Source organism: Diabrotica virgifera, chromosome 1 (assembly GCF_917563875.1).
Source record: "Diabrotica virgifera virgifera chromosome 1, PGI_DIABVI_V3a".
In the NCBI taxonomy this organism is placed as follows: domain Eukaryota; kingdom Metazoa; phylum Arthropoda; class Insecta; order Coleoptera; family Chrysomelidae; genus Diabrotica; species Diabrotica virgifera.
Window position 1 is genome coordinate 138413451 of NC_065443.1, and position 26398 is coordinate 138439848.

The 26398-nt window shown below is 34.0% G+C and overlaps 2 protein-coding genes across 4 annotated transcripts in view; both read right to left on the reverse strand.

The window, feature by feature from the left end:
- LOC114330295 (signal transducer and activator of transcription 5B) overlaps window positions 1-26398 on the reverse strand; it is a 126278-nt gene that overhangs the window by 66572 nt on the left and 33308 nt on the right. For all 3 annotated transcript variants that reach the window (XM_028279620.2, XM_050644798.1, XM_028279621.2), the window contains exons 7-9: window positions 19477-19689; window positions 17802-18058; window positions 1421-1632 (exon numbers count right to left, since the gene is read on the reverse strand). In XM_028279620.2, coding sequence (XP_028135421.1) covers window positions 1421-1632; window positions 17802-18058; window positions 19477-19689 — 682 coding nt within the window. The remainder of the gene's footprint in view (window positions 1-1420; window positions 1633-17801; window positions 18059-19476; window positions 19690-26398) is intronic.
- Window positions 7945-11350, reverse strand: LOC126880765 (uncharacterized). Its single transcript, XM_050644820.1, has 2 exons — window positions 8828-11350; window positions 7945-8071 (listed from the first exon to the last, which is right to left on the reverse strand). Exons 1-2 carry the CDS (start codon window positions 11048-11050, stop codon window positions 7997-7999), a joined length of 2298 nt encoding a protein of 765 aa, XP_050500777.1. The 5' UTR covers window positions 11051-11350; the 3' UTR covers window positions 7945-7996.

The window sequence follows — 26398 nt, forward strand, 5'->3', positions numbered from 1 at the left end:
ATTTTGTTGACATCGTTTTAGTTCAACTTTCTACAATTTACAGTTATGAAGAATGTTTTTTCAAAAGTACCAAGTATTTATAATCGATAATTTGTTTAGATTTCGATTTCCGAAAAACTTCAAATTCCGGAATAGATATCTTAGAACCATCCGAAGAATCGTAATTAAAACTTTGTTTAGAATCATTGTTTAGAAAATAAATACATTAGAATTAGTAAAAATAAACACTTGTTTAATTTTTTTTATAGTTGAAATCCTTCCTTCCTTCCTTCCTGATAATGTTATTAAATAATTGTAAATATTGAGGAATTTGTCATATATTAAAGTACTCTTAATATTTTGCTCATTATTTTATCAAATGCAACTGATTATAAGCTTCATAATTATTAAAAACTATGAAAATAAAAAGAAACAAATTCATTCTTCGCTTTAATTAAATATAATTTAGGTGCTATTATAATTTACTTATAAAAATTTATTTCAAATCTGCCTGTTTTCGTCCGCCACTGGTAGAAATGGTTTGCTTGTCTGCGCGAAACGCTACGTCGCAATCCCAAACTTATGTTTGTCCGACTCTAGCTCAGTAATGCTTTGGGCAGCACACGTATATATAACGGATATCATGCAAAATCATGTGATTCCATATGGTGAGTTTATTGGTAATGGTTTTCTGCTAATGCAAGATAATGCGAGACCACACACGGCAAGGATTGTAACACAGTATCTTGAAAATGTTGATATTCCAAAAATAAACTGGCCTGCTCAAGGTCCAGACCTTAGACCCATTGAGCATATTTGGAGCATTCTCAAAAGGCGTGTAAGACGCTGTATACCTTCTCCAACATGTGATCAATTCTATTCCAGATCGGATGATGAATTATCCAGAAACGTGGTGGAAATACACATTATTGAAAAAAGTGCTCCTTGCCCCTTCTTGACTCATAATTCAATTATCGTTACTACTGTAACTGTAAGTGACCGTTCAAGTATTACGTAACACAGGTTAGGAGGGGGGGTCAAAAATCTTCAAAAATTGGGTTACGTAATAGTTAAACATCCATTACAGTGCGTTACGTAGGGGGGGGGGTCAAAAATCGCGTTACGTAATACTTGAACGCTCCCTAATGGTACATCGAAATTTTCAGTACATTTATTATTTTCTCAAAATTTTCCTTTTTTTCCATTTGTAACTAATGCTAATGTCGGGTTACATACTGGAAGTATAACTGACTTAATACACAAGATATTTAATTTGATATAAAAGAGAACAAAATAAAAACATAAAAAATTTCTTAGATTTTGTGGGTGGTCCGTTTTCTCTGACGTGCAGTATATTTCAATCCTTAAACTTTAGCAAAAATTAATGCTGTCGCCTTATTGTAACTTTAATTATCTTTCAATAAATATGAACGAAACTTACTTTCTCAGGTACAGCAAAAGGTACGCGTCCAGGTTCACTGAAAGCATTATCCCAAGTGACAGTTGCCCACGCGTGTGGTTCCTGGTTACCGTGCACAATTACTACAACTGGTAAACTCAGTGTCCATACCTGGAACATCAACTCTCCTCCTCCGACACTAAATTGTGACTGGAAGAGTAGAGAGAATTTTTCGTCCATTACACTCTCCGTTCCTAAAAAAATGTGAAATTATGTGTTAGATATAACTGGAGTCATCAATATGATGATTTAACCTCAATCTTTTAGGACAAATACATGGTTCTTCAGAGAGGAAGAAGTATGCACAGACAAATGGAAATATGCATTAATAATCATGAAAGAGACTGACATGAAGGGAAGAGGTATCAAAAAAGCGGATCTCATCTAACTTAATGAAAATACATGTGCAGAGGGTCCGTCAGGAGAATGTAGCAAGGGTACTAAAAGAGAAGGTTGGCAGCAAGAACTTGCTGGCATTCGCGGATTGATGGAAAGTCAGAGATGCATCATCTACAATAATTATTATACATGAGACATGCCTCGCCTGCATGTGTCGGGTATAATTTTATTGTAGGTATAAATGCAACACACAATACATGGATAAATGATGCATAAGCACCTAATACATAAACACACAAAACAATCAGAATTTGATGTCATCCTGAGGGTGCAAGCATCACCCTCAAAATTGTCAACTGGAAGCATTGCTACAGTCGGAAAAATGAAAGAATACCCATGAACGATCATATCAAGCACATATTTTGGATTTGCTGCCTTTTTCTATAAATAACAAACGAGAGAGATAGATTATTAAGTGTTGTCTACAAAGCAAAAACGTTATCCAAGCTATACGCAGTTACATATTTATAATTGGCAGAGTGAGACGGCGATAAAATTGTTCAACGTAGTTATATTAATTTAGTAGAAAATTTAAACTCACACTCGACTATTTATGTACTTCTAATTAGTCCTGTCGCCAGGGGGGGTACAACGGCCTCCTGTATTCAGATGGACTTACCCAAGTTTTTTTTATGTATTTTGACCTGTAGAACACGAATTTTTTGGGTAACAGTTGATCCGGATGTCGATAAGATTGTTATAAACCAAGAAGTTGAGGAATCACATAACAGCGATTTCTCGCAAAACAAAACATTTTTTTGTATTTTTTGGGCCATTCTAACCAAAAAATGTTCCTACAAATTTTTTCGTAAGATGCATAGTTTTCGAGAGAAACGCGGTTGAACTTTCAAAAAATCGAAAAATTGGAATTTTTGAACCCGAAAAACTTTTGATTAAAAAATAAAATAGCAATTCTGCTTACCGCATTTTAAAGTTCAAGTCAAATTATATCGGTTTTAATTATTTGTATTGCTAAAAATGTATTATTTTATTGTTAAAACAAAGCTATAAACACCTAGTGCTTGAGTGATGTTTCAATGATTTCTCATTTAAAATCGAACGAGTACGTAGAGGAGGTAAAAGTGCAAGTGGGGCTATTTCTAAGTAGCATGCATTAAAACGCATGTATTAGGCACGGGAAACACTATGTGTTTATAGCTTTTTTTAACAACCAAAAAATAAATTTTTAGCAATGCAAATATTCAAAACAGATATAATTTGACTTAAACTTTTAAAGGCGGTAAGCAGAATTGCTATTTTATTTTGTATTCAAACGTTATTCGGGTTCAAAAATTGCAATTTTTCGATTTTTTGGAAGTTCAACCGCGTTTATCTCGAAAACTATGCATCCTACGAAAAAACTTGTAGGAACATTTTTTGGTTAGAATGACCCAAAAAATACAAAAAAATGTTTTGTTTTGCGAGAAATCGCTGTTATGTAATTCCTCAACTTCTTTGGTTATAACAATCTTATCGACATCCGGACCAACTGTTACCCAAAAAATTCGTGTTCTACGGGTCAAAATACATAAAAAAAACTTGGGTAAGTCCATCTGAATTAAGAAGGCCGTTGTACCCCCCCTGGCGACAGGACTATAATGTCATTCTTAGAAAAACATACAACATGAGTAGAGATAATGATTGTATAAACTACTATTCGAGTAATCGTGCTGGTCAACTATAATCTGACTGATTCGATTTCTGTCACTTTGACAGTGAAACTGGGTTAGGTTCGGTAGAGTTTATAAATTTTAATAATCAGTCGTATTTACTCGTATACACGATCGACGAGGTCTCCTATAAAACATTGAAGGCTGCAAATTTCAAGGCGTATTACAGACTTGAAAAGATATCCTTCAAAACCATCAGAGGCATTGATGGCTCCAATCAGAATCCTGCAAGCGAATCTCCAGCATAGTAAGTCAGCTTCGGCAGAACTTACTGTCGCCATGAGAAGGTTTGATGTAGCCTTGATACAAGAACCCTGGGTTTACAAGGGCAAAATAAGAGGTCTATCGGGTATTGGTGGAGAGCTTATATATAGCCGGTCTGCCGATGTCCCGCGAACTTGCATAATAGTCAAACGAAACATCAAAACACTGCCGTTGATAAATCACTGTTCCAGGGATTTAACCACGGTAAAGATGAAGATCATAGATGGAGGAGGGGTGAAGCAGATAGTTTTAGGATCAGCATACCTCCCATATGATGATCCCGAACAACCACCATCAAGGGAATTGGAGCAGCTAGTGAGAGATTGCAGGAAAAATGGATTGCAATTGATCATTGGCTGTGATGCGAATGCGCACCATCTGACTTGGGGCAGTACAAACACCAATGCAAGAGGTGAGTCAGTACTACAGTTTATAATGCAACATAATTTAGACATATTAAACGTAGGAAACAAACCAACCTTCGTGACTTCACGACGGAAGGAGGTGATTGATATAACAGTTGCCACGACTAACGTGGCTAGAACTGTGAAAAACTGGCATGTGTCAGATGAGGTGTCCTTTTCAGACCATCGACACATTTGTTTTGAAATGACAGGCAATGAGCTTATCAAGGAAACTTATCGTAATCCTCGTAAAACAAACTGGGAAGCATATCAAGCAGACATAGAATATAGCTTAGGCAGGATTAACGGGAAGATAAGGCATACATTGGACCTAGACATGGCTGCCGAACAATTTCAAGAGATTGTCACGTCAGCGTTCGAAGACAACTGTCCGGAGATAGTCAGGAATTCCAACAGGAAAGTTCCCTGGTGGAATCATAATCTTGCAAATCAAAGGACAGAGGTTAGACGAAAATTTAATTTCGCCAAAAGGTCAGGCGAGTGGGGCGATTATCGCAAAGCTCTGACTGACTACAATAAGGAACTGAGAAGGGCAAAAAGAGAATCGTGGAGAAGGCATTGTGAAGAGATAGAAGGGACTTCAGAAATGGCAAGGCTCCATAAAGTTCTCTCAAAGGACCCTCAGATAAGTATTCCCTCGCTCCAAAAAGAGTCAGGTGAATACACTCAGAATGGTGAAGACACCCTGAAAGAGCTTTTCAGGGCGCACTTTCCTGAGTCTGAGACAAAACTGATACCACTAGACACATGGCAAACCGGACTGGATATCATGAATTATGGTTCTAGGGAAAACTGGCATGTGGCAAAAGAAGTTATAAACCAGGACAAAATCAAATGGGCAATAAACTCATTCGAGCCATATAAATCACCGGGTCCGGACGGGATTTATCCAATACTTCTACAGAAGGGAAACGACCTTCTTTTCAAAAAATTGTGTAAGATACTGCAGGCTAGTTTAGGGCTGGGGTACATACCAAAAGCATGGAGGCTGATAAGGGTGGCTTTTATACCCAAACCTGGCAAAATCGGACAGGAAAGGGCCAAGTCTCTGCGGCCATTAAGTCTGATGTCATTCGTACTGAAGACCTTAAAAAACTGCTCGATAGGCATATCAGGGATGGTGTATTGGTTGAAAGTCCGATACATCGGGGACAATATGCATATCGAGCGGGAGTCTCCACAGAAACGGCACTGCACCATCTTGTACAGAGAGTGGAGTACGTTCTAGAAAACCAAGAGGTGATGTTGGGTGCATTTCTCGATATTGAGGGAGCATTTGACAACACCTCTTACGAAGCGATCACAAGGGCGATCCGTCTAAAAGGAATAGACGAAACAAGCTGTAGATGGATAGACTGCATGCTGAGAAGCCGTGTGATATATGCTACGTTGCTAGGGGATACAGTGTCAGCTCAGGTAGCCAGAGGCTGCCCACAGGGGGGAGTCTTATCTCCTCTATTGTGGAATCTGGTCATGGATGGCCTGATAGCTAGACTCGACAACGATAGGCATCACGTCCTGGGCTATGCGGATGACCTAGTCATCTTAGCCCACGGAAAATTTAATGGTACAGTCAGAGATCGAATGCAACAGGCTCTGACAGTAGTTACAGAATGGACTTCAAATGTAGGGCTTAACATCAGTCCTCTAAAGTCCAAAATCATGAAATTTACTAAAAGAAGGAATTCAGAGGAATTGGGTCCTCTAAGTCTAAATGGTATACATTTAAATCTGGTGAGTGAAGTAAAGTATCTCGGGATAATATTAGACTCAAGACTTACTTGGAATCAGCAGATAGAAAGAATAACGAAGAGAGCGGTATCTACGTTAATGGTAGCCAGACGTACTCATGGAAAAATGTGGGGTTTGAGACCAGACATGGTATATTGGACTTATAACATGGTAGTAAAACCCACAATTACATATGCATCAGTGGTATGGTGGCCAAAAGTGCAGCAAAAAAGTGCCATCATCAAATTAAGCAAGGTGCAAAGACTTGCTTGTCTCGGGATCACGGGGGCTATGAGGGGCACACCTACGGCAGCTATGGAGGCACTACTGGATCTCCCTCCTTTACATATAACAATAAGAGGTGAGGCGAGAATGGGCTATTATAGACTGCGAGAAAACCTGAGCAACGTACCAGTTAAATCAGGACATAGTAAAATAACGAATGAAATTAATGATGCCGAATGGATGATGATTTCTGACCATATGACATCAAGATATATGCCTGAAGTACCTTTTCAAGTGGACATTTGCCCACGAGACGAATGGGACAGAGGAAACTCTCGACCCAGACTGCAGGGTTGCACCTGGTATACGGACGGGTCTAAAACTGCAGACGATTCGGGCGCAGGAATATTCTATAGTGGTGGAAATTTCAACATTTCTATTCCACTGGGAGAATGTACATCCGTATTTCAGACAGAGATTTTTGCAATCTTGCAGTGTGCAAGAGAAAACAACCTGAGGGCATTCGAACTGCAGCGGGTTAACATATGCACAGATAGCCAAGCAGCCATTGGGGCTCTTATAAGCCCTAAGGTGAACTCTAGGCTGGTGTGGGAATGTCGACAAGAACTTGATAGACTGGCACAACATAACAGTGTTATACTGGTATGGGTTCCAGGTCATCGGGGCATATACGGCAATGAAAGAGCTGATGCACTTGCCAAGAGAGCATCAGCTACAAAATACCTGGGTCCAGAGCCGGCCGTGGGAGTGCCAAAAAGCACCGTCCGCGAACGAAAAAAAGCCTGGATCCGAAGCCAACACAACTCACACTGGGAGAGTGTACCCGGTCAAACACATGGCAAGATGTATATCGGACGGACATGTGCTAGTAGAGCTGAGTTACTGCTGAAAACAAGCAGGAATCAGCTCAGAGTCATAACAGGTTTCCTCACTGGACATGCGCCAGTTAAGGGTCACCTGCATACAATGGGGCTGTTTCATGGAGACTTGAGCTGCAGACTCTGTAACAGAGAACCTGAAACAGTCAACCATATTTTGCATGACTGTGAGGCATTGGATCGGAGGCGGCAAACACTTTTCGGAGACATCGAAATGACTCCAAAATTATATGGCACCCACCCACTAGACCTGTACAAGCTGGTACAGGGTTCCAGAATTCTGGAATGGGTTTCATAAACAATGGAAGATGTACAATAAGCCAAGTGGCTGCAGTACAACCGGTTCACAACAGACGGCTTCCAGGGAAAAAAAAAAAAAAAAAAAAAAAAAAAAAAAAAAAATCCCAAGTGACAGTTGCCCACGCGTGTGGTTCCTGGTTACCGTGCACAATTACTACAACTGGTAAACTCAGTGTCCATACCTGGAACATCAACTCTCCTCCTCCGACACTAAATTGTGACTGGAAGAGTAGAGAGAATTTTTCGTCCATTACACTCTCCGTTCCTAAAAAAATGTGAAATTATGTGTTAGATATAACTGGAGTAGGGTGGTCCTTATTTATAAGGAAAAAAATTTTTTTTCGAATTTTTTAGAAATTATTTGCCAGAATGTACCTTTATATAAGACATGAAAATATAACAAATTTCAGCTCAATCGGTTAATATTAACACGTGCCGCATCGACGCTAAAGTTGTGAGATTCAATGTAAGGCAGTTATTACCTATAAGAACGACAATGTACGCGTACGCTCGACTGTAAACATAAAATTACGCATTTTTTTTAAACTTTAGTATAAAAACATACTAATTAAAATGAAAACGTAAAATAAAGATATAGTTTATCCTAATACTATATTTTTTATTTATTGAAATGATACATCCACTTCAGATACATATTTTGGATTTAAGTAAGCCTCCTTTTGTGGCGACTGGGAACTCTCTCCGGTACTCCTGAACAACCTGAATAAAAAAAAATAATATTGAATGTGTTTTCTGAACCTAGCCTATATAATGTGTTCAAGAAAAAAATAACAAAAAATTAAATTTATCTACTCTACGTCATATTATGTATCAGTTTTTAGTTTGTGAAAACTGTCATTATAGATAGCAGTTCGTGAAGGATTTAAAGTGTGCGTGAAGTACCTGTGTATTTTAAATGGGACTAACTGCTAAGAAAAAAATAACAAAAAATTAAATTTATCTACTCTACGTCATATTATGTATCAGTTTTTAGTTTGTGAAAACTGTCATTATAGATAGCAGTTCGTGAAGGATTTAAAGTGTGCGTGAAGTACCTGTGTATTTTAAATGGGACTAACTTTTTCACACACTTTCAATGGGTTTTTCACACACTTTCATATAATCAAATATCCTTAACTTTCGCGTTGTCATGGTGATGACATAATGAGCAATAAATTACAACAAAAATTTTGACAGTTTTGTGGTTTGAAAGAAATTAGAATTTTTAAATGTCAAAGTTCTAAAAATTGTAAATAGAATTGAAATGAATTCCAGTGACGAAGAGTTACAGTTTTTTGATTTATTTATCGTAGAGTAGATAAAATATTGTATGAAACTGTGCGTGAAGTACTTTTTGCGAACTTACGCGATGTAGAGCACTCGCTGTCGCTCGTACTCTAAGTATCGCGTGCGTTCGCAAAAAGCATACTTCACGAACTGTTTCATAAATAACTATTGTTTATACATACTACATACCTGTATCAAAAATTGTTTTTGATGTTCATTTTTCGTCATTTTTTCATTGTAATCCTCAATCAACTTGACTCCTCTTTCTGCAATATCATTTGTACATTTTAAGGTTGAAATGATATTTTTTCCTGTGCGATAATCCTCTCTGTTTTCCCAATTCAGCGGATCGTCCTGAAGAAATTCAACACAAATACCGAATCGTTTAAATAACTGAAGTGAATTGGCGGACAATAATTCAGTTGGTAGATCTTTTTGAACAAAATTTTGGACATCTCGGATTTGCAACGATAGTTTTTTCTCAATGACTTCTGTCTCTTCATTTTCTTCTTCTTTTTCATTCACAGTCTCTATGTTTTTACTTGCAAATTCCATAATTTTTTGAGCCATTCTAATTTTTTCAACTCTCTCAATTCTATCGTCAAATATTGCCATGGCAGCACACTCTTCACTTAGATACCATAAATGGTTTAAAAATTTTGTTATTGCAATGGTTGCAATGTTTTCATTAATATTTTTAAATATAACCAATTTTCTCAAAAAATATATATCATTTAGGGGAGCTCCTGTAGTATTCGTTGCTGAAAACCAGGCCTCTACATAACAGTATACAACGAAAACGCAAATTTCTGCATTCAGTTTGGAATTATCCTTTCTCATTTTCATTTGATCGCGAAATAAAAAAAGTTTTAAACAATAAATCGCTTTAGCCATCCATCTCGCTAAATGATATGCACCGGGGGCCCTAAAACTCACATTTGTTTTATCTCCCAAAAAAATGAGCGTCAATTGCAAAAACTCTTTGTAGTCATCACGTGGTTGCTCTTCTGCAAGTTTCTGTTTCACAAAATAAATAATTTCGGGCGCTACATCTTTCAGTGCATTATAAACGGCTTCATCGCTGGTATAATCTAAAAATTTCATTTTATCAATATTCTTCCAGTTTTCTTTAAGTGCTTTGAATTGAGCAATTTCAGGGCCGGATGTTACAATTGCTTTTGTCCTCGTGAATACACCAGCCAAAACGACCTCAAATATATGGTGTCGGCATGGAAGCCACAAAATATCTCGCCCTAACCTTTGTTGAAGCAGAACTGCAGCTCCTTTTATACGTCCAGTGTTTGATGCTGTAGTATCAAAACAAAAGGCTTGAATTTTTTCGGTTAAATTCCATTCATCAGTGATATGGAACACAGCAGAGCAAACTTCCGATCCTGCTGATGATGCAATTCCAGGTACTCCTAATAATTGTTCAAAATCTAAACCAACCGCGATCACAGGAAGCCGATCAATTTTCTCATTTTTTGTGATATCAGGCAATAATTTGGAATCCCAATGCACTTCAATAAAATTTGCATCATTTCCTACCGATTTTATTGATGAATATTTTATTTTCCGCAAAATCTCTCTATTTCTTTTGATAGACGATCTATTGAGAACAAACTCGGTGATATCTATATTAAGAGCTTCTAGGACGGCAGAAATAATATGCATTGCATCCCTGTCACTCACTTTACATTTGTCCAAGGCAGCGGCCAGGCGAGGTGTCATTAACGTCTTTCGTCCTCTCTTGTTTGAAGATGGACCCTGTTGAGATTCCGATATGAAATATATGTCATCTTCACTGTTGTCTTGATTTATCACTTTTTTCTGTGAATCTTCGTGTTCTTTATCTTCCATTTCAAAATGTCCAATCGAACAACTAGAATTTTCCAACAAATCTTCTTTTCTTTTCAACTCTGCAGCTGTGCGTTCTTCTTTCCGCTTTTCCTTACGTAATAATTTGATATCTACTCCCAACATACAACCTACTCTACCTTTCTCCCTTTGCTTAATTAAAAATTCTCTATCTTCGGCGATTTTAATCTCATTTAACGCATTTAAGGTGGCAATATCGAAAAGGTTGTCTAAAGCTTCTTTAAAATCATTTTCTTTTTCTCTCTGCCGTTCAGTATCTCTATTTTTAGATTTTTCTAAATTTCTGACATTATCGTACAAAGATTTTAATTTCAAAATACAGTTTGAACGGTTTTGAACTGGGATTCTTGCTTTTTTCCAAAAAACGACCACTTCATCAATAACTAAAGCACTGCTGTCATTAAGATTTAAATTTACCACTCTCATGTTATAAAAAAGTACACTCAAAACATCTCGTTTACATGGTAATTTACTACCGCAGATTTGATTTTTCATCACTCCAACTAGATAAATATTGTTCCGCAAAGTGGACATTTCAGCACTTTTATCAATTACTTATATAGCACGTCTTTTCTTATGCACTTCAAGTACGAAACTAAAACGAATGTAGCATTGAACAAATAATATGTAAAAACAAAATTGACTTGTCGAGACTTGTAGTCGCGCTTGTAGCGAATTCGAACGCACTTGGCGCCGACTCGTCGTAGCATGTTAGACAGTCAGATGCATGAAACTTCAAGGCCAATGCGGCACGTGTTAATATTATCGGATTGAGCTGAAATTTTGTATTTTTAATGTTTTGGTGTAACTGAACAAAATTACAAATAATTTTGAAAAAATATGAACTTTCGAAAATAAGGACCACCCTAAACTGGAGTCATCAATATGATGATTTAACCTCAATCTTTTAGGACAAATACATGGTTCTTCAGAGAGGAAGAAGTATGCACAGACAAATGGAAATATGCATTAATAATCATGAAAGAGACTGACATGAAGGGAAGAGGTATCAAAAAAGCGGATCTCATCTAACTTAATGAAAATACATGTGCAGAGGGTCCGTCAGGAGAATGTAGCAAGGGTACTAAAAGAGAAGGTTGGCAGCAAGAACTTGCTGGCATTCGCGGATTGATGGAAAGTCAGAGATGCATCATCTACAATAATTATTATACATGAGACATGCCTCGCCTGCATGTGTCGGGTATAATTTTATTGTAGGTATAAATGCAACACACAATACATGGATAAATGATGCATAAGCACCTAATACATAAACACACAAAACAATCAGAATTTGATGTCATCCTGAGGGTGCAAGCATCACCCTCAAAATTGTCAACTGGAAGCATTGCTACAGTCGGAAAAATGAAAGAATACCCATGAACGATCATATCAAGCACATATTTTGGATTTGCTGCCTTTTTCTATAAATAACAAACGAGAGAGATAGATTATTAAGTGTTGTCTACAAAGCAAAAACGTTATCCAAGCCATACGCAGTTACATATTTATAATTGGCAGAGTGAGACGGCGATAAAATTGTTCAACGTAGTTATATTAATTTAGTAGAAAATTTAAACTCACACTCGACTATTTATGTACTTCTAATGTCATTCTTAGAAAAACATACAACATGAGTAGAGATAATGATTGTATAAACTACTATTCGAGTAATCGTGCTGGTCAACTATAATCTGACTGATTCGATTTCTGTCACTTTGACAGTGAAACTGGGTTAGGTTCGGTAGAGTTTATAAATTTTAATAATCAGTCGTATTTACTTGAATAAATTCAGTTCTTTTAAGAGCTATTTTGATGTTATATTGTATTTTTGGTTTGTTAAGTATTTATTTAATTAAAATACGTCAATAAAATCATCTGTCAATATGGTTAACCTCTGTCTATGAGTTCGCCAAACGTGTACATATTACTCTGACTTTTCAATCGTAGTGTATGAAATTACAGATTAGTATATTTTTACGAATGTACAGGGTTATTCACTATATTTTGACCCCCCTGTAAACTGCTTCATTTACAGAATTAGAAAAAAATGTTAAATACAAAAATTATTCGATTTTTAAATTATGATTTTTTGACATATATATCAAACTAGTGACGTATACATCTGAGCGTGATGACGTAATCGACTATTTTTTTAAATGATAATAGGGGTCGTGTGCTAGCTCATTTGAAAGGTTATTCAATTCTCTATTCAGTAATATAAACATTAAGATAATTATTTATACAAAGTGTACAAAAAAAGTTTTTTAATTAAATTAATTAACACAAAAAGAAGAGTGTATGTAATTTATTTAATTCAAAATATATTCTACTGCTGTCATAAAACAGAAATAAATGTTAATTGAACAAATAAACATTACTTTTCACTTAAGAGGATCGGAACGTATTTTCGGCTGCAATGCTATTCAAATGGGGATTCATTTTTTTCAAATCCTGAGAAAACTAATAAGTATTTTGGAAAAATTTAAACGCAGAATGAAAGATTACGTTATTAGCGAGGGCCGAAAGTCCCTGAGAACTTCTACAATGTTTATTTTAATAAGTTACAGGGGTGAAAAAACTAAGAGAAAATTTAGTGTGATTTTTAAATTCAAATATCTCATTCAAAATAAACTTTTTATTTATTCTAAGGGACTTTCGGCCCTCGGTAATAATTTAGTCTTTCATTCTGCGTTTAAATTTTTCAAAAATATTTATTGGTCTTTTCAGGATTTGAAAAAAATGAACACAATGCCGTGGTAATATTTTCCAAATCTGTCTTTCTCTTACAACGCACTCAACCGAATATAATATTGTCAGCATATATTGTCAGTCAGACACTGACAATCAGTGACAATTTTAAATATTTGACATTGCATCGGGAATATTTTGAGAAATTGATTAAATATTATTGATATATAGTGTATTTGATAAATAATTGATTTAAGACGTGAACTTAATAAAAAGTTATTTATTGTGTATTATTTGTGAAAGATCCAAGCATAGAATACATCAGATATATCCTGTGATCCAAGTATTTTGTTGTTAGAGATGTTCAAAATTGTAAGCGTTCCAAAATAACAACATATTATTAAAAAATCACATTAACACTGTTCCTCTTTTCTCGATTGATTATTAGTTTTTGTTGTACAAATAAATTATTACAATCACTGAAAACATAGTTAGTGAAAAAATTATCACATTTATTAACTGAATTAATAATTTGCAATTATAAAAATAACAGTTATCCAAGAACATTCAAAAGCCATCTCTTTAAATTAATTATGACATTTTCAAGTAGAATGACATTCTAGTAATGTTTACATATCCACACCAGTGTGAATTTTACTACACGTAATTTGCCGTGTAAAGACAGAAAAAGTAGGGATACACGTAAAATATTTGCGAATTATGTACCCATAGCCTTAAATTCAATGTTCAAGCTGCCACCCATCTGCCTCTTGGCAGTTTAAACATTGAATTTAAGCAAAAAGCAATGTTTATTTGTGCAATAAACTTTTATTTCTGTTTTCTAACAGCAGTAGAAGATATTTTGAAATAAATAAATTACATACATTCTTCTTTTTGTGTCAATTAATTTAATTTAAAAAAAAATTTTTGACACCCTGTATAAATAATTATCTTAATGTTTATACATATTACTGAATAGAGAATTGAATACCCTTTCAAATGAGCTATCACACGACCCCTATTCTCATTTAAAAAAATAGTCGATTACGTCATCACGCCCAGATGGATGACGTCACTAGTATGATATATATGTCAAAAAATCATAATTTAAAAATCGAATAACTTTTGCATTTAATATTTTTTTCTAATTCTGTAAATAAAGCAGTTTACAGGGGGTCAAAATATAGTGAATAACCCTATACATTTATTTACAGACAATATCTGGAAAATGATCTGGATACCTAATGATCTGAATTCATTAAGTTTACTTTCATTTTAATCACTTAATGCAGCTGACATAAACGACATTTTTTAAATTCCTGTTACTATTTACGTCCACTGGCAACTTTAACATAGAGAAATTCATAATACTATATTTGCATACGGGTCATTCCATTTCAAATCACTCAATTTTGGAGCAAAAAAAATTTTTGACCTCCGATTTGTCTGAAAATTGGTATATAGCTTCTGCGGGACGTAAAAATAAGATATTTAAGGTCAAAAAATCTTCTTCTTTTTTTCTCAAAATGTTATTTTATGCGATTTTACAGTGATTTGGTGTTTATTTATACAAATTTGCATTTTCTATCGTAAAGTATCAATGGAAAACATATTTTAATAGAAGGGACTCAAAAATGTCATTATATGGCATTATAACAAGTTACTTTGATTCAAAACAAGCTTTTGATCAAATTTAATAGTGTAGAAAACGTTAAAATACCGTTTTTTACATTTTTCTCCATTCCCAAAATACATCATAATCGATTTGGCTGAAAATTTTCCCACAGATAGACAAAACATAGGACTTTAAGTGGTGAGAAGGATTTGAATTATATTACATTACCAAAAAAGTTACATGCAATATTATAGTCAAAAATATAGGCGTCTACTGTAAGTACAATTAACTCGAAAATATCGACCTCACGACAAAAATCGTTAAAAAGAAATTGTAATAATTGTAAATACGGTTTATTTGGAACAATTTCAGTTCCTACCATTTTTGTCGAAAAGTTAAAAATGGCGGAGATATTGAGCAAAACAGGTTCTCCTTTAAAATCAAGATGGCGGCCAACGTAACGGACGAATTCATTCGTGATTTTAAATTTAGGCTACTATTGACTCCTCTAAAGATCAGAAAAATAAAATTTTGGGCAGCTCGGCATTCAATTTCAAATGCTATCCCGACTGGACTAATATATACTTTTGAGTCTGATATTACTGCATGTAACTTTTTTGGTATTGTAATATAATTTAAATCCTTCTAACCACTTAAAGTCCTATCTTTTGGCTATCTGTGGGCAAATTTTCAGCCAAATCGATGATGATGTATTTTGGGAATGGAGGAAAATGTAAAAAAAAGGTATTTTAACGTTTTTTACACTATAAAATTTGATAAAAAACTTGTTTTGATTCAAAATAACTTGTTATAATGCCATATAATGACATTTTTGAGTCCTTTCTATTAAAATATTATGTTTTTCATTGATACTTTACGACAGAAAATGCAAATTTGTTTAAATAAACACCAAATCACTGTAAAATCGCATAAAATAACATTTTGAGAAAAAAAGAAGAAGATTTTTTGACCTTAAATATCCTATTTTTACGTCCCGCAGAAGCTATATACCAATTTTCAGACAAATCGGAGGTCAAAAATTTTTATCACCAATAAATATATATTGTCAGAAAAAGAATAACATCACAAACATTTTTTGACACATTCTTACGTAGCGAAAAATCGTACGGTGGGGTAGTAGTCACATCTGTTTATTTTCAGTATTAACTTAGTTTAGACTTTGTTTTGACTAGAAATTTTTTATTTGATTCGTATGCATATCATCGATGACGCATGGGTATTCTTTCATTTTTCCGACGTTATATACCTTCAAGATCGACATCAAGTGAGTCAACTGTCAATTTGTCGAGCAGAGCGGCCAAATTAACAGAACACCTTAAAAATGGGATGTGTTAGATGTCTAGAATTTCCTACACCTTTTGTCCGATTTGAGTGATTTTTTTAGTATGTTATAGCCCTATTATTTAAGAAAATCGATGTAATGATGTTGTTGCTAGAAAGGTAAGTGTCATTTTATACCGGGTGTAACAATCATACTGTGTTTTTTCCTTAAAGTTCGGAACACCCTGTGAAATATTCTAGCATATTTATAAAATATTGAAATTAAAACTCAATTGTAGCCTTATGTTTTCTTAACGTTTCGTTTTTTAATTCATTCGCTTATGTTCGATAATAAACTTTTATATTACAAATGAGGTATGCTATTTGGTCTTGATCAATATCATTTGAAGAGCTACTGTTTCTACCTCTTGTAGGGTTCTAGGAGGTGGCAAACGCTGTCGTAGTCTTCTGCCAATTATGTCACACAAATGTTCAATCGGGTTAAGATCTGGACTATGCGATGGCCAATTCAAAGTCCGAAGATTTACCTGTGGTAAATTGTTACCAATATTAAGAAGCCGATACCATGATATACCAAATTCCAAAATTTTCACAACAAACAACAAACCGAACACTTTTTGACTGTTAACGATTTGAAATCTATTAAATTGGTAATTTCTCATAGCCTACTTTTGGCTTGTCTATTAAATTAAGCAGAAAATAAGGATTTATTGGTGAAAAACATGACTAGTTGTTAGTCAAATGTTAATAAAGCCTAGGGCTACAATTTAGTTTTAATTTTAATATTTTATATGTGCTAGAATATTCCACAGTTCCGAACTTTAAGGAAAAAACCCAGTATGATTCTTACACCCGGTATAAAATACCATTTACCTGTCTAGCAATAATATTATTACATCGATTTTATTAAATAATAAGGCTATAACATACTGAAAAAATCACTCAAATCGGACAACAGGTATAGAAAATTCGAGACATCTAACATATTATCCCATTTTTAAGGTGTTCCGTTAATTTTGCCGCTTAGTGTATTTACTTAAGTTTGCTCCAAAATATAAAGACATCAACGTAATTTGGAAAAGAATTGGATTACATTGTCATATTTTGTCACTAAATAAGTTACAACAGCGGTTCTCAATATGTGGTACATGTGTTATGGCGAGCACGCCACTGTGTGTGTTTTTATTACAATATCTAGACCACATCGGAGCTGAGAAACACCCACGCTGATAATTGCGACGTGTCAGTGATATATTCCAGATTCCAGGACTGTGAAAGGTTTTAAGAAATAGTTTGTATTCATTAATTTAGAATTCAGTATCGTTTTGTACCCTATGCTGTTAACATCTCAATAAACTTGTGCATTTCCTTCAGTAGTTTCGTTACTTAATTCTCCAACGAACACACGTCATTGTATAAAGAATAAAAGTCATGTAGGACTGGTGGTACCTATTATTATTTGCGGTGGTACACAGAACGCAAAAGCTTAGCCAAAATCAGCACTATTATAGTTAATTAGATTACCTAGCTAGATAGATATTTCAGTTGGGTGGTACCAAAAAAAATAAAATGTATTTTGTGGTACATCACTCAAAAAGGTTGAGAACCACTGACTTACAATATGAACAACAAACAAGAATATAAATGATCAAGTTTCTTAGGTAAAAAAGATCTTACCTTTCTTCTCGGCTCTTTTGATCTTCTTCAGTTGCATATTTCTAAAACTAACTGAGAGCTGTCTGGAGTTTTGTTGGTATTCCATTGTGCCTGTATTATTCAAAATTTCTCCCGAACTCTCGCCGCTTTTGCCCAATTTGTCATTCTTTAACAGCATATTTGCTTGCGATTCTGATATGATCGTCACTTTAACTTGCGGAGGCGTCATGTGAACGTTCAATTTTCCGCCGACAAGAAGACGAACGGTAGCCGTAAATCTAGAAACAAAAATCTAAATTTAATTAACATTTTAACAGTAAGTATATTTATTAAAAATTTAAAATACTTCTAAGACTATAAACTGTTAGGTATTATGCACTTGTCAACTTCCGAATAGAAATACATCGGTGACATTAGTCGCATAAATCGTGTAAACCCGATCAAAGGCCAATTAACAAAACAAAAATAGATTTAATTCTATGGTAAATAAAATAAGTATTTTATATCCAGGTATTAAAAATCAAAAAGGGGAATATAAACCACAACCTACATATTAGAAAGATAAATAAGGAAAATTGATATTTGATGAACAAGAAACATTAAGACGTTGGAAACATTTTGATGGATTGTTAAATGAGGAGTATACAAACAATAATTAAGAAAGCACAGACAATGGAGAAATCACGAAGACATAATATACCACGATAATGAAGATCTAGCTTGATCCCTCAATGAAGTTGAAATCAAGGCCTAGGAACAAATGGAGTCACAAAGTTAATAACAACCTGAGGTATCTCACAATAAGAAAGAAAAAGCTAAGAACAAAGCCATGAGGCTTGGTGCTCATATATTATAAACATCACAATTTCTTAAACGTTTATAGGAAGCAATTTATATATGTATAGGAAAAGTCAAACAATAAGGAATGCACGTAATTTTCTCGTGGTGTCATATTCTAATTTTGAAAAAATATTTAGGGAATATAAGATTTTTTTGACATGACATTCCTATTAGAGCCATCATTTTTCATTTGTTAGAATTAGTGACGAGTTTATATGACGTCATTATCATATTTGGTGAGATTGTAAATGGTAACTGACGTCTGTCACAATATTTGAGGTTAAATATAATGTCAAATTATTGTTTTCAAATTATATTTTATTTATTTAGTTTATATTTTAATGACACTATTTTTTAACCAACTTCACTTTCCCTTCCCTATCCTTGATTGGTCGATTAGTTTTGTCGTAATAGTTTTGTTGTATAGTAGGTTTAGTTAGGCGTTAATTTTAAGAAATGTTGCTGGCTAAATGGGCACATCTCCCAAAGACCATAAAAGAAGAAGAAAAAAATAAACAAACAAAAATCTTACATAACATTCTTAGGACAACATGACTTTGACACTTTGTTTACTATATGTTTGACTATATGTTACAGATACACATATTACAGATAGTTGTCTTTGTTTCACACTCTTAAAGGCAAAGAGAAACAGTATAGCCGGTAGTTGCTGTTGTAAATACATATATGTTTTTATTTGGCAACAGCACTTTCCTGCTTAACTCAATAGTAGCAAAAAAAAACTAATATATGAGGAAAAATTTGTTGAATCTGTTTGCCGTCAAGTTTGAACCGGTAAGTTATGATGTCATTAAATCTATGACGTGCATTCCTCATTGTTTGACTTTTAGTTTACCGTGTATTTGTTTTCATAACTTGTGGTGGTTGTTTTTCGATGATAAAAGTCGAGGTAACTAGCGTTGATAGCAACTGTGTAAACTCCTGGACTAGATGTGGTAGCACATCAGCTACTACAGGCGGATCTACCATAGGTACCCTCTGCTTCAACCTTTCAACCTCTTTAGTTTGTTGTCGATTGAGCCAGATTAATTCAGCCAAACTTTCACACCTACAAAAATGATTTTTGTATAGGATATTACAAATGATTTAAAAATAGAGACAGAGAAAATTCTCTATAGGTCGGATGTCTCTAGATATATGTCGCTAACGCATCTGTACGCATTTAATATTTTAATAATTTGCCTACAGGGACAGCCAGAATTAGTTCGCTTCGGCATACACCACAGGCGGCTCTAAAGACAATGAAAAGTAGAAACCTAGGTCAGCCGATGATGGATGCCCCCGAATCGAATTAAATCCAAAACTGTCTTTCCTTATTCTAGTTTACTCATATTTGGGTACTAAGGATGCAGAATTTTTGGAATTTTATCTAGACAAGCGGGCAGGTGATGAATGTATATTGATTCTCCCATTGTCCGCTATTTATCGGCCTGTGTCTTTATAAAGGACCCCGCAGAAAGCTTATGGGAAATGGCTCTCTGTCAAATGCTCTGAAACTTTGGGTTCTGGTAGTCCTTGATGTGTAGAACAAAAGACTCAATGTAAGACTCAAAAGACTCAGATATAAGCCTCTGAAGTTATAGGTACAGTGAGGACGTTTGAGTTTAAATAAATTCATTTTCTCGAGAATGGGTGACTCTGGAGATAAATTACGAATCAGGTCGATTTTTATTTTTAAATTATAATTTTTTGGCATGTATATCATACTAGTGACGTCATCCATCTGGGAGTGATGACGCAAACGATGATTTTTGTAAATAAGAGTAGGGTTCGTGTGATAGCTTATTTGAAAGGTTATTCAGTTCTCTATTCACTAATATAAACATTAACATAATTATACAGGGTGTCCAAAAAAATTTTTTATAAATTATTTGACAAAAAAGAAGAAGAATGTATATAATTTATTTAATTCTAAATACATTTTACTGTTGTCCGAGAAAAGGAAAAATATTTATTTAATAAATAAATATTGTTTTTAGCTTAAATTCAATATTAAAGCAGCCACCCACCTGCCTCTTAGCAGTTTGAACATTTAATTTAAGCGAAAAGTAATGTTTATTTTTCAAATTACCATTTTTTCTGTTTTATGACAGCAGTAAAATGTATTTCGAATTAAATAAATTATATAGATTCTTCTTTTTGTCTCAATTAATTTAATTCACAAAAGTTTTTGTGCACCCTGTATAAATAATTATGTTAATGTTTATATTAGTGAATTCAGAATTATATAACCTTTCAAATGAGTTATCACACGACCCCTACTCTTATTTAAAAAAAAATCATCGATTGCATCATCAATCGCAGATGGATGACGGCACTATTCTGCGTTGCGCAGTCACTTTGCAGTGTGGGCAACATACCCCAATATAAAACTTATGGAACCTTGCAGCTCAGTGTTGCCGGTTTTAAGCAGACAAACTTAAAGTCCGTCTAAATAGAATATTCCAGAAGTCCAAAACATCTTGATTTGAAAATCTGTGGGTTTTATTATTTTTAAATAATTCATAGATAGGTAACTATGAAAGATATTTATACGATATTAAAGATATATCATTTGAATATTAATTATAATTAGCCTGTGATTACTATTATATTTAATAGTTATTTATGATATAAGTGTTAAAAGTACAATTTTAAGGCACGCATGTGGAAGTTTGCAGAATGAGAGAAGCGAATTCTGCAATTCAGATGAGTGCCTTAAAAATGTACTTTTTAACAAGTGTTCTTTGTACGCACGTAAGAAGTTATACTTCTATTATATGATTTCAACGAAATAAATATACTTTCAACAGGTTATTTGTATTTAAAGATTAAACTAATTTTTACTTACTACTTTCCAAAAATTGTTATTAAAACAATACTAAAAATAAAAAAAAGTTAGATAACACACGGATTCGAACCAGGGACCTCTCGATCTCCGGTCGAACGTGCTACCACCGAGATAAACTCCCTTTGCTTTGACAGCTTACAAGATTTCTCATACATACTGACAAATTTAATAGACCAAGTGAGGTATAAATATACTTTAAAATTTATTTAATATAAATATTAATATCTCTTGGCAATACTGTTCTTCATAAGAGTCCGTACTGAAAGGTGACCGTGGAACGCAGTAAAGTATGATATACATGGTGAGTCACCACTAACGGGACGGAAGATTACAGCGAAATGGTAAAAGATTTGAAAAAACATTTAAATTAGTAGTTTGTAAGTTGATAAAATCTACATTTTAAAATTATTTTGAAATATACAGGGTGTTCCAATAAATGGCGGCGTATCAAAGTTATATTTTTTCTTATGGAGCACCCTGTATTTTCTTGCATTTTTTAATTGTCCGCAAAAAAGAAGGTATAGTTTCATAAGACTTCCCTATACCTATGTACAGAGTGTTCTGAGTTATGGTGACTTTTCTTAAAATGTAAAGTTTTAAAAGAAGGCTTATTTTCAAGTTATTTAAGAAATTATCAAAAAAAATACTTTTACATCTAAATAGTTCGATATTGGTTGAATGTATTCCATGATTAATTATTACACAATTATTTACAGGGTGTTCAACATTTACAGTTTCATTATTGAATTATTCAATGTGTCATGATGCTTATTTTAAATAGAACACTATGTATATTAATAAATAATTATACTAAACAATTTTACCTCTTTCGAATGATATATGGATGTCCTATACCTAGGTCTCATAGTTTTTGCGTAATTTACAATTATTTAAATTCTTAATCTGTAAATCGATTTTAAAACAAAAGATGTAGTTAATTAATGGCATTGTATGACATTGTCACGTTATGACAGTACGGTCTGGTAATTATTTTATAATTAATGTATTCCATGATTGATTATTACACATTTATTTACAGGGTGTTCAAAATTTACAGTTTCATTATTGGATTATTTAATGTGTCATATGATACTTATTTTAAATAGAACACCATGTATATTAATAAATTATTATGCTAAACACAGGTTCCTCTTTCGAATGGTATAGGGATGTTCTATAACTAGGAGTCATAGTTTTTGCGTAATTTACAATTTTCTTAAACGGTAAATTGATTTTAAAAATAATATTTATAGTCACTCGATTTTTAAACAGTACAAAATAAATATTTGTTTACTGTATCATAATGAAATGAAAATTATGTCTATTTACTAGAACATTATTATGAAAAGTAGGTATATTGGTCTGTATTTCAAAAAAAAAATCAGGATCTTCTATAAAGTCTAAAGTCCATAAATGATAAGTTAAATATTTATCATAATCCTGTTTGGTCTAATACTTAACTGGTGTAGTTGAGTTTTATACGGATAATAGTGGTTTCTCTTAAAGATTCTAACAGCCGTTTGACTGATTTACAATTTACCTGAAATTTTTTCTTTACTAGAAAGCAGGGCATCAAGCTCCTTGACGTCATCACAAATAACTGGTTTATTTTTATTTAACTTTCCGTATGCAACATTACCGGAATCTATTGAAATCTCTCAAAATCGTCCTTTTTTGGATGTCTTCTATCAGGATACTTCTGAGCGTAAACTTAAGAAGGTAAGATACAATTTTGCAAACATTCCCCAATTCAAAGTACCATGTCTACTCTTTCGTAGATAACGTGATTATTTATTTTTAGGAACAATTAAATTTGAATATCATACACGGATGTTTATATTTTTGATAATTACCAGACCGTACTGTCATAAAATGACGATGTCATACAATGAGATACATCTTTTGTTTTAAACTCGATTTACAGATTAAGAATTTAAATAATTGTAAATTACGCAAAAACTATTAGACCTAGGTATAGGACATCCATATACCATTCGAAAGAGGTGACTCCGTTTAGTATAATGGTGTATTAATATACATGGTGTTCCATTTAAAATAAGCATCATATCACACATTGAATAATCCAATAATGAAACTATAAATTTGAACACTCTGTAAATAATTGTGTAATAAATAATCATGGAATACATTCAACCAATATCCAACTATTTAGATGTAAAAGTATTTTATACGCGTTATATAAGTATTTTATATAAGCTGCGGCTTAGCCAAAAATTGTCGAACCTGACCTACTCCTCAGCCCAGAATACCTATAACGAGATATTAAATAAAATCAATGAAGCAGCTTATGAAGCGCTCGGCACAGTGGAAAGGAACAAAAAGAATACTCCATTGTGGTGGACAGATGACATTGCTAATGCAGTACATAACAAGAAACAAGCGTATCAAAAATGGCTGCAAACAAATGACCCAGATGATAGACGAACGTATGCAAGATCAAACAGAGAAGTAAAAAATCTAGTAACGAAAGCAAAAAATAATTCCTGGGAAAGTAAATGCGAAGAGCTCAACAAATATATAGGGTCAACAAGATCAAGAGAAGCATGGAAAACGATAAAAAGTCTGAGAACAAACAGAAAAGAGACTAGTAGAATAGATTTAATAGAAGAAAGATCTTGGATCGAACATTACTCGCAACTTTTGACTGAAACAAGACCGCAATTCACGAACATCAGTACAACAACATATGAAGTAGAATACGATGAAGACGATGCAATAACAGTACAGGAAGTCGAGAATGCAATACGAACTCTAAAAAATCGAAAGTCATGCGGACCACAAGGAATACCGAACGAATTACTAAAACACAGCCCACAAGTATTACGAGAATTACTTGCGTATGTTTTCACCTTATTCTATAAAGGTCCTGATTTACCACATGAGTGGACAAAAGCACATATTAACAATATATACAAAAAAGGAGATAGAAAAAATTCTTCAAACTACAGGGGGCTTAGTGTCATAAACTCACTCTCAAGACTATGGAAAAATAATAAAAAATAAAATTGAAAAAGAGATGGCAGATGTAGAAGAACAAAATGGCTTTCGTGCAGGCAGATCCTGTATGGACAGCATATTTTCTCTAAAGCAAGTTATTGAGAAAGGATTAGCCCACAACCTTTCCACCCATATAGTTTTTATTGATCTGACAAAGGCATACGATAGTGTACCACTTTCAATGCTCTGGATAGCAATGGAAAAACAAGGAATAAGCAAAAAAAATATACAAGCAGTACAACAGCTTTACAAAAATATGACGGTAAACATTAAAACTGGAAACAAATTAACGAGAGAAATTCCTATTAGTAAGGGCCTAAAGCAAGGCTGCTGCATAGCACCTAAACTCTTTAAAATATATTTAAATGAGGCACTCTCACTGTGGAGAAGAAAGTGCTGCAATATGGGCATCCCAATCGATGACGATAGATTGTACACAATACACTTCGCTGACGACCAAGCCATTCTAGCTGAAGACGAGATTGATATAGACTATATGCTCAGAAAACTGGAAGGAGTACACTAAGTGGGGCCTTACAATTAATATACAAAAAACCGAGTACTTAGTTGTAGGAGAAACACCAGAACGCCTACAAATTGAAATGGGAACTATAAATCCAACAGAAGTCTTCAAATACTTAGGAGTCCAAATATCTTCAAAAGCAGGGAGTAACGACGAAATACATTCCAGGATTGGCCAAGCAAGATCAGCCACCAGACAGCTACACGGACTATTGTGGAGTAATAAAATAACAAAAGAAAATAAACGAAGAATGTATAAAACAATAATAGAAAGTATTGGGTTGTACGGCGCTAAACTCTGGGAAATCAACCAAAGAAACAAGTCAAAAATCAAGGCGATGGAAATGAACTATTGGAGACGATGTTGCCGACTTACTAGACTTGATAGGGTGAGAAACGAAGATATTAGGAGACAAATGGAAATCGATCTAGATATAATAGACACAATCGAAGCCAAAAGACTTAACTGGTATGGACACCTTCAGAGAATGCCTGAAAATAGATGGCCGAAAAAAATAGAAAAATGAACTCCACCCACAAGAAGAAAACGAGGTAGACCAAGACGATCCTGGAGAGAAGATGTCGAAGATGCAATGACCGCCAGAGACTTAAAAACTGAAGATTGCTTCGACAGAAATCGCTGGAAATTAGGATGCGAGAAGCGGCGACAGCTGTAGAAGACTCGCTTATTATTATATAAGTATTTTTTTCATAATTTCTTAAATACCTTGAGAATAAGCCTTCTTTTAAAACTTTACATTTTAAGAAAAGTCACCATAGCTCAGAACACTCTGTACATAGGTATAGGGGAGTCTTATGAAACTATACCTTATTTTTTGCGGACAATTAAAAAATGCAATAAAATACAGGGTGTTCCATAAGAAAAACTATAACTTTGATACGCTGCCATTTATTGGGACACCCTGTATATTTCAAAATAATTTTAAAATGTAGATTTTATCAACTTACAAACTACTAATTTAAAAATTATTTCAAATCTTTTACCATTTCGCTGTAATCTTCCGTCCCGTTAGAGGTGACTCACTCTGTATATGCCAAAAAATTATAATTTAAAATTAAAAATCGACCTGATTCGTAATTTATCTCCAGAGTCGCCCATTCTCGAGAAAATGAATTTATTCCAACTCAAACGTCCTCACTGTACCTATAACTTCAGAGGCTTATATCTTAAAACCATGATTTGAGTCTTTTGTTCTACACATCAAGGACTATCAGAACCCAAAGTTTCAGAGCATTTGACAGAGCCATTTCCCATAAGGTTTCTAAGGGGTCCTTTGTAAAATGCTCAGGCATGACTATCTATTGGTAAACACCAAGGATTCTGCATTCCGACCTGTAGAGAACTTTCTCTGTCTGTAGAGAGATG

What these genes read in the sequence shown, in the direction of transcription:
- LOC126880765 (XM_050644820.1), bottom strand. Translation starts at nt 11,050, where the DNA reads ATGTCCACTTTGCGGAACAATATTTATCTAGTTGGAGTGATGAAAAAT. An exon ending in AAAAACAATTTTTGATACAG is followed by an intron (nt 8,072 to 8,827) that starts GTATGTAGTATG and finishes TTTTTTATTCAG; the next exon opens with GTTGTTCAGGAGTACCGGAG.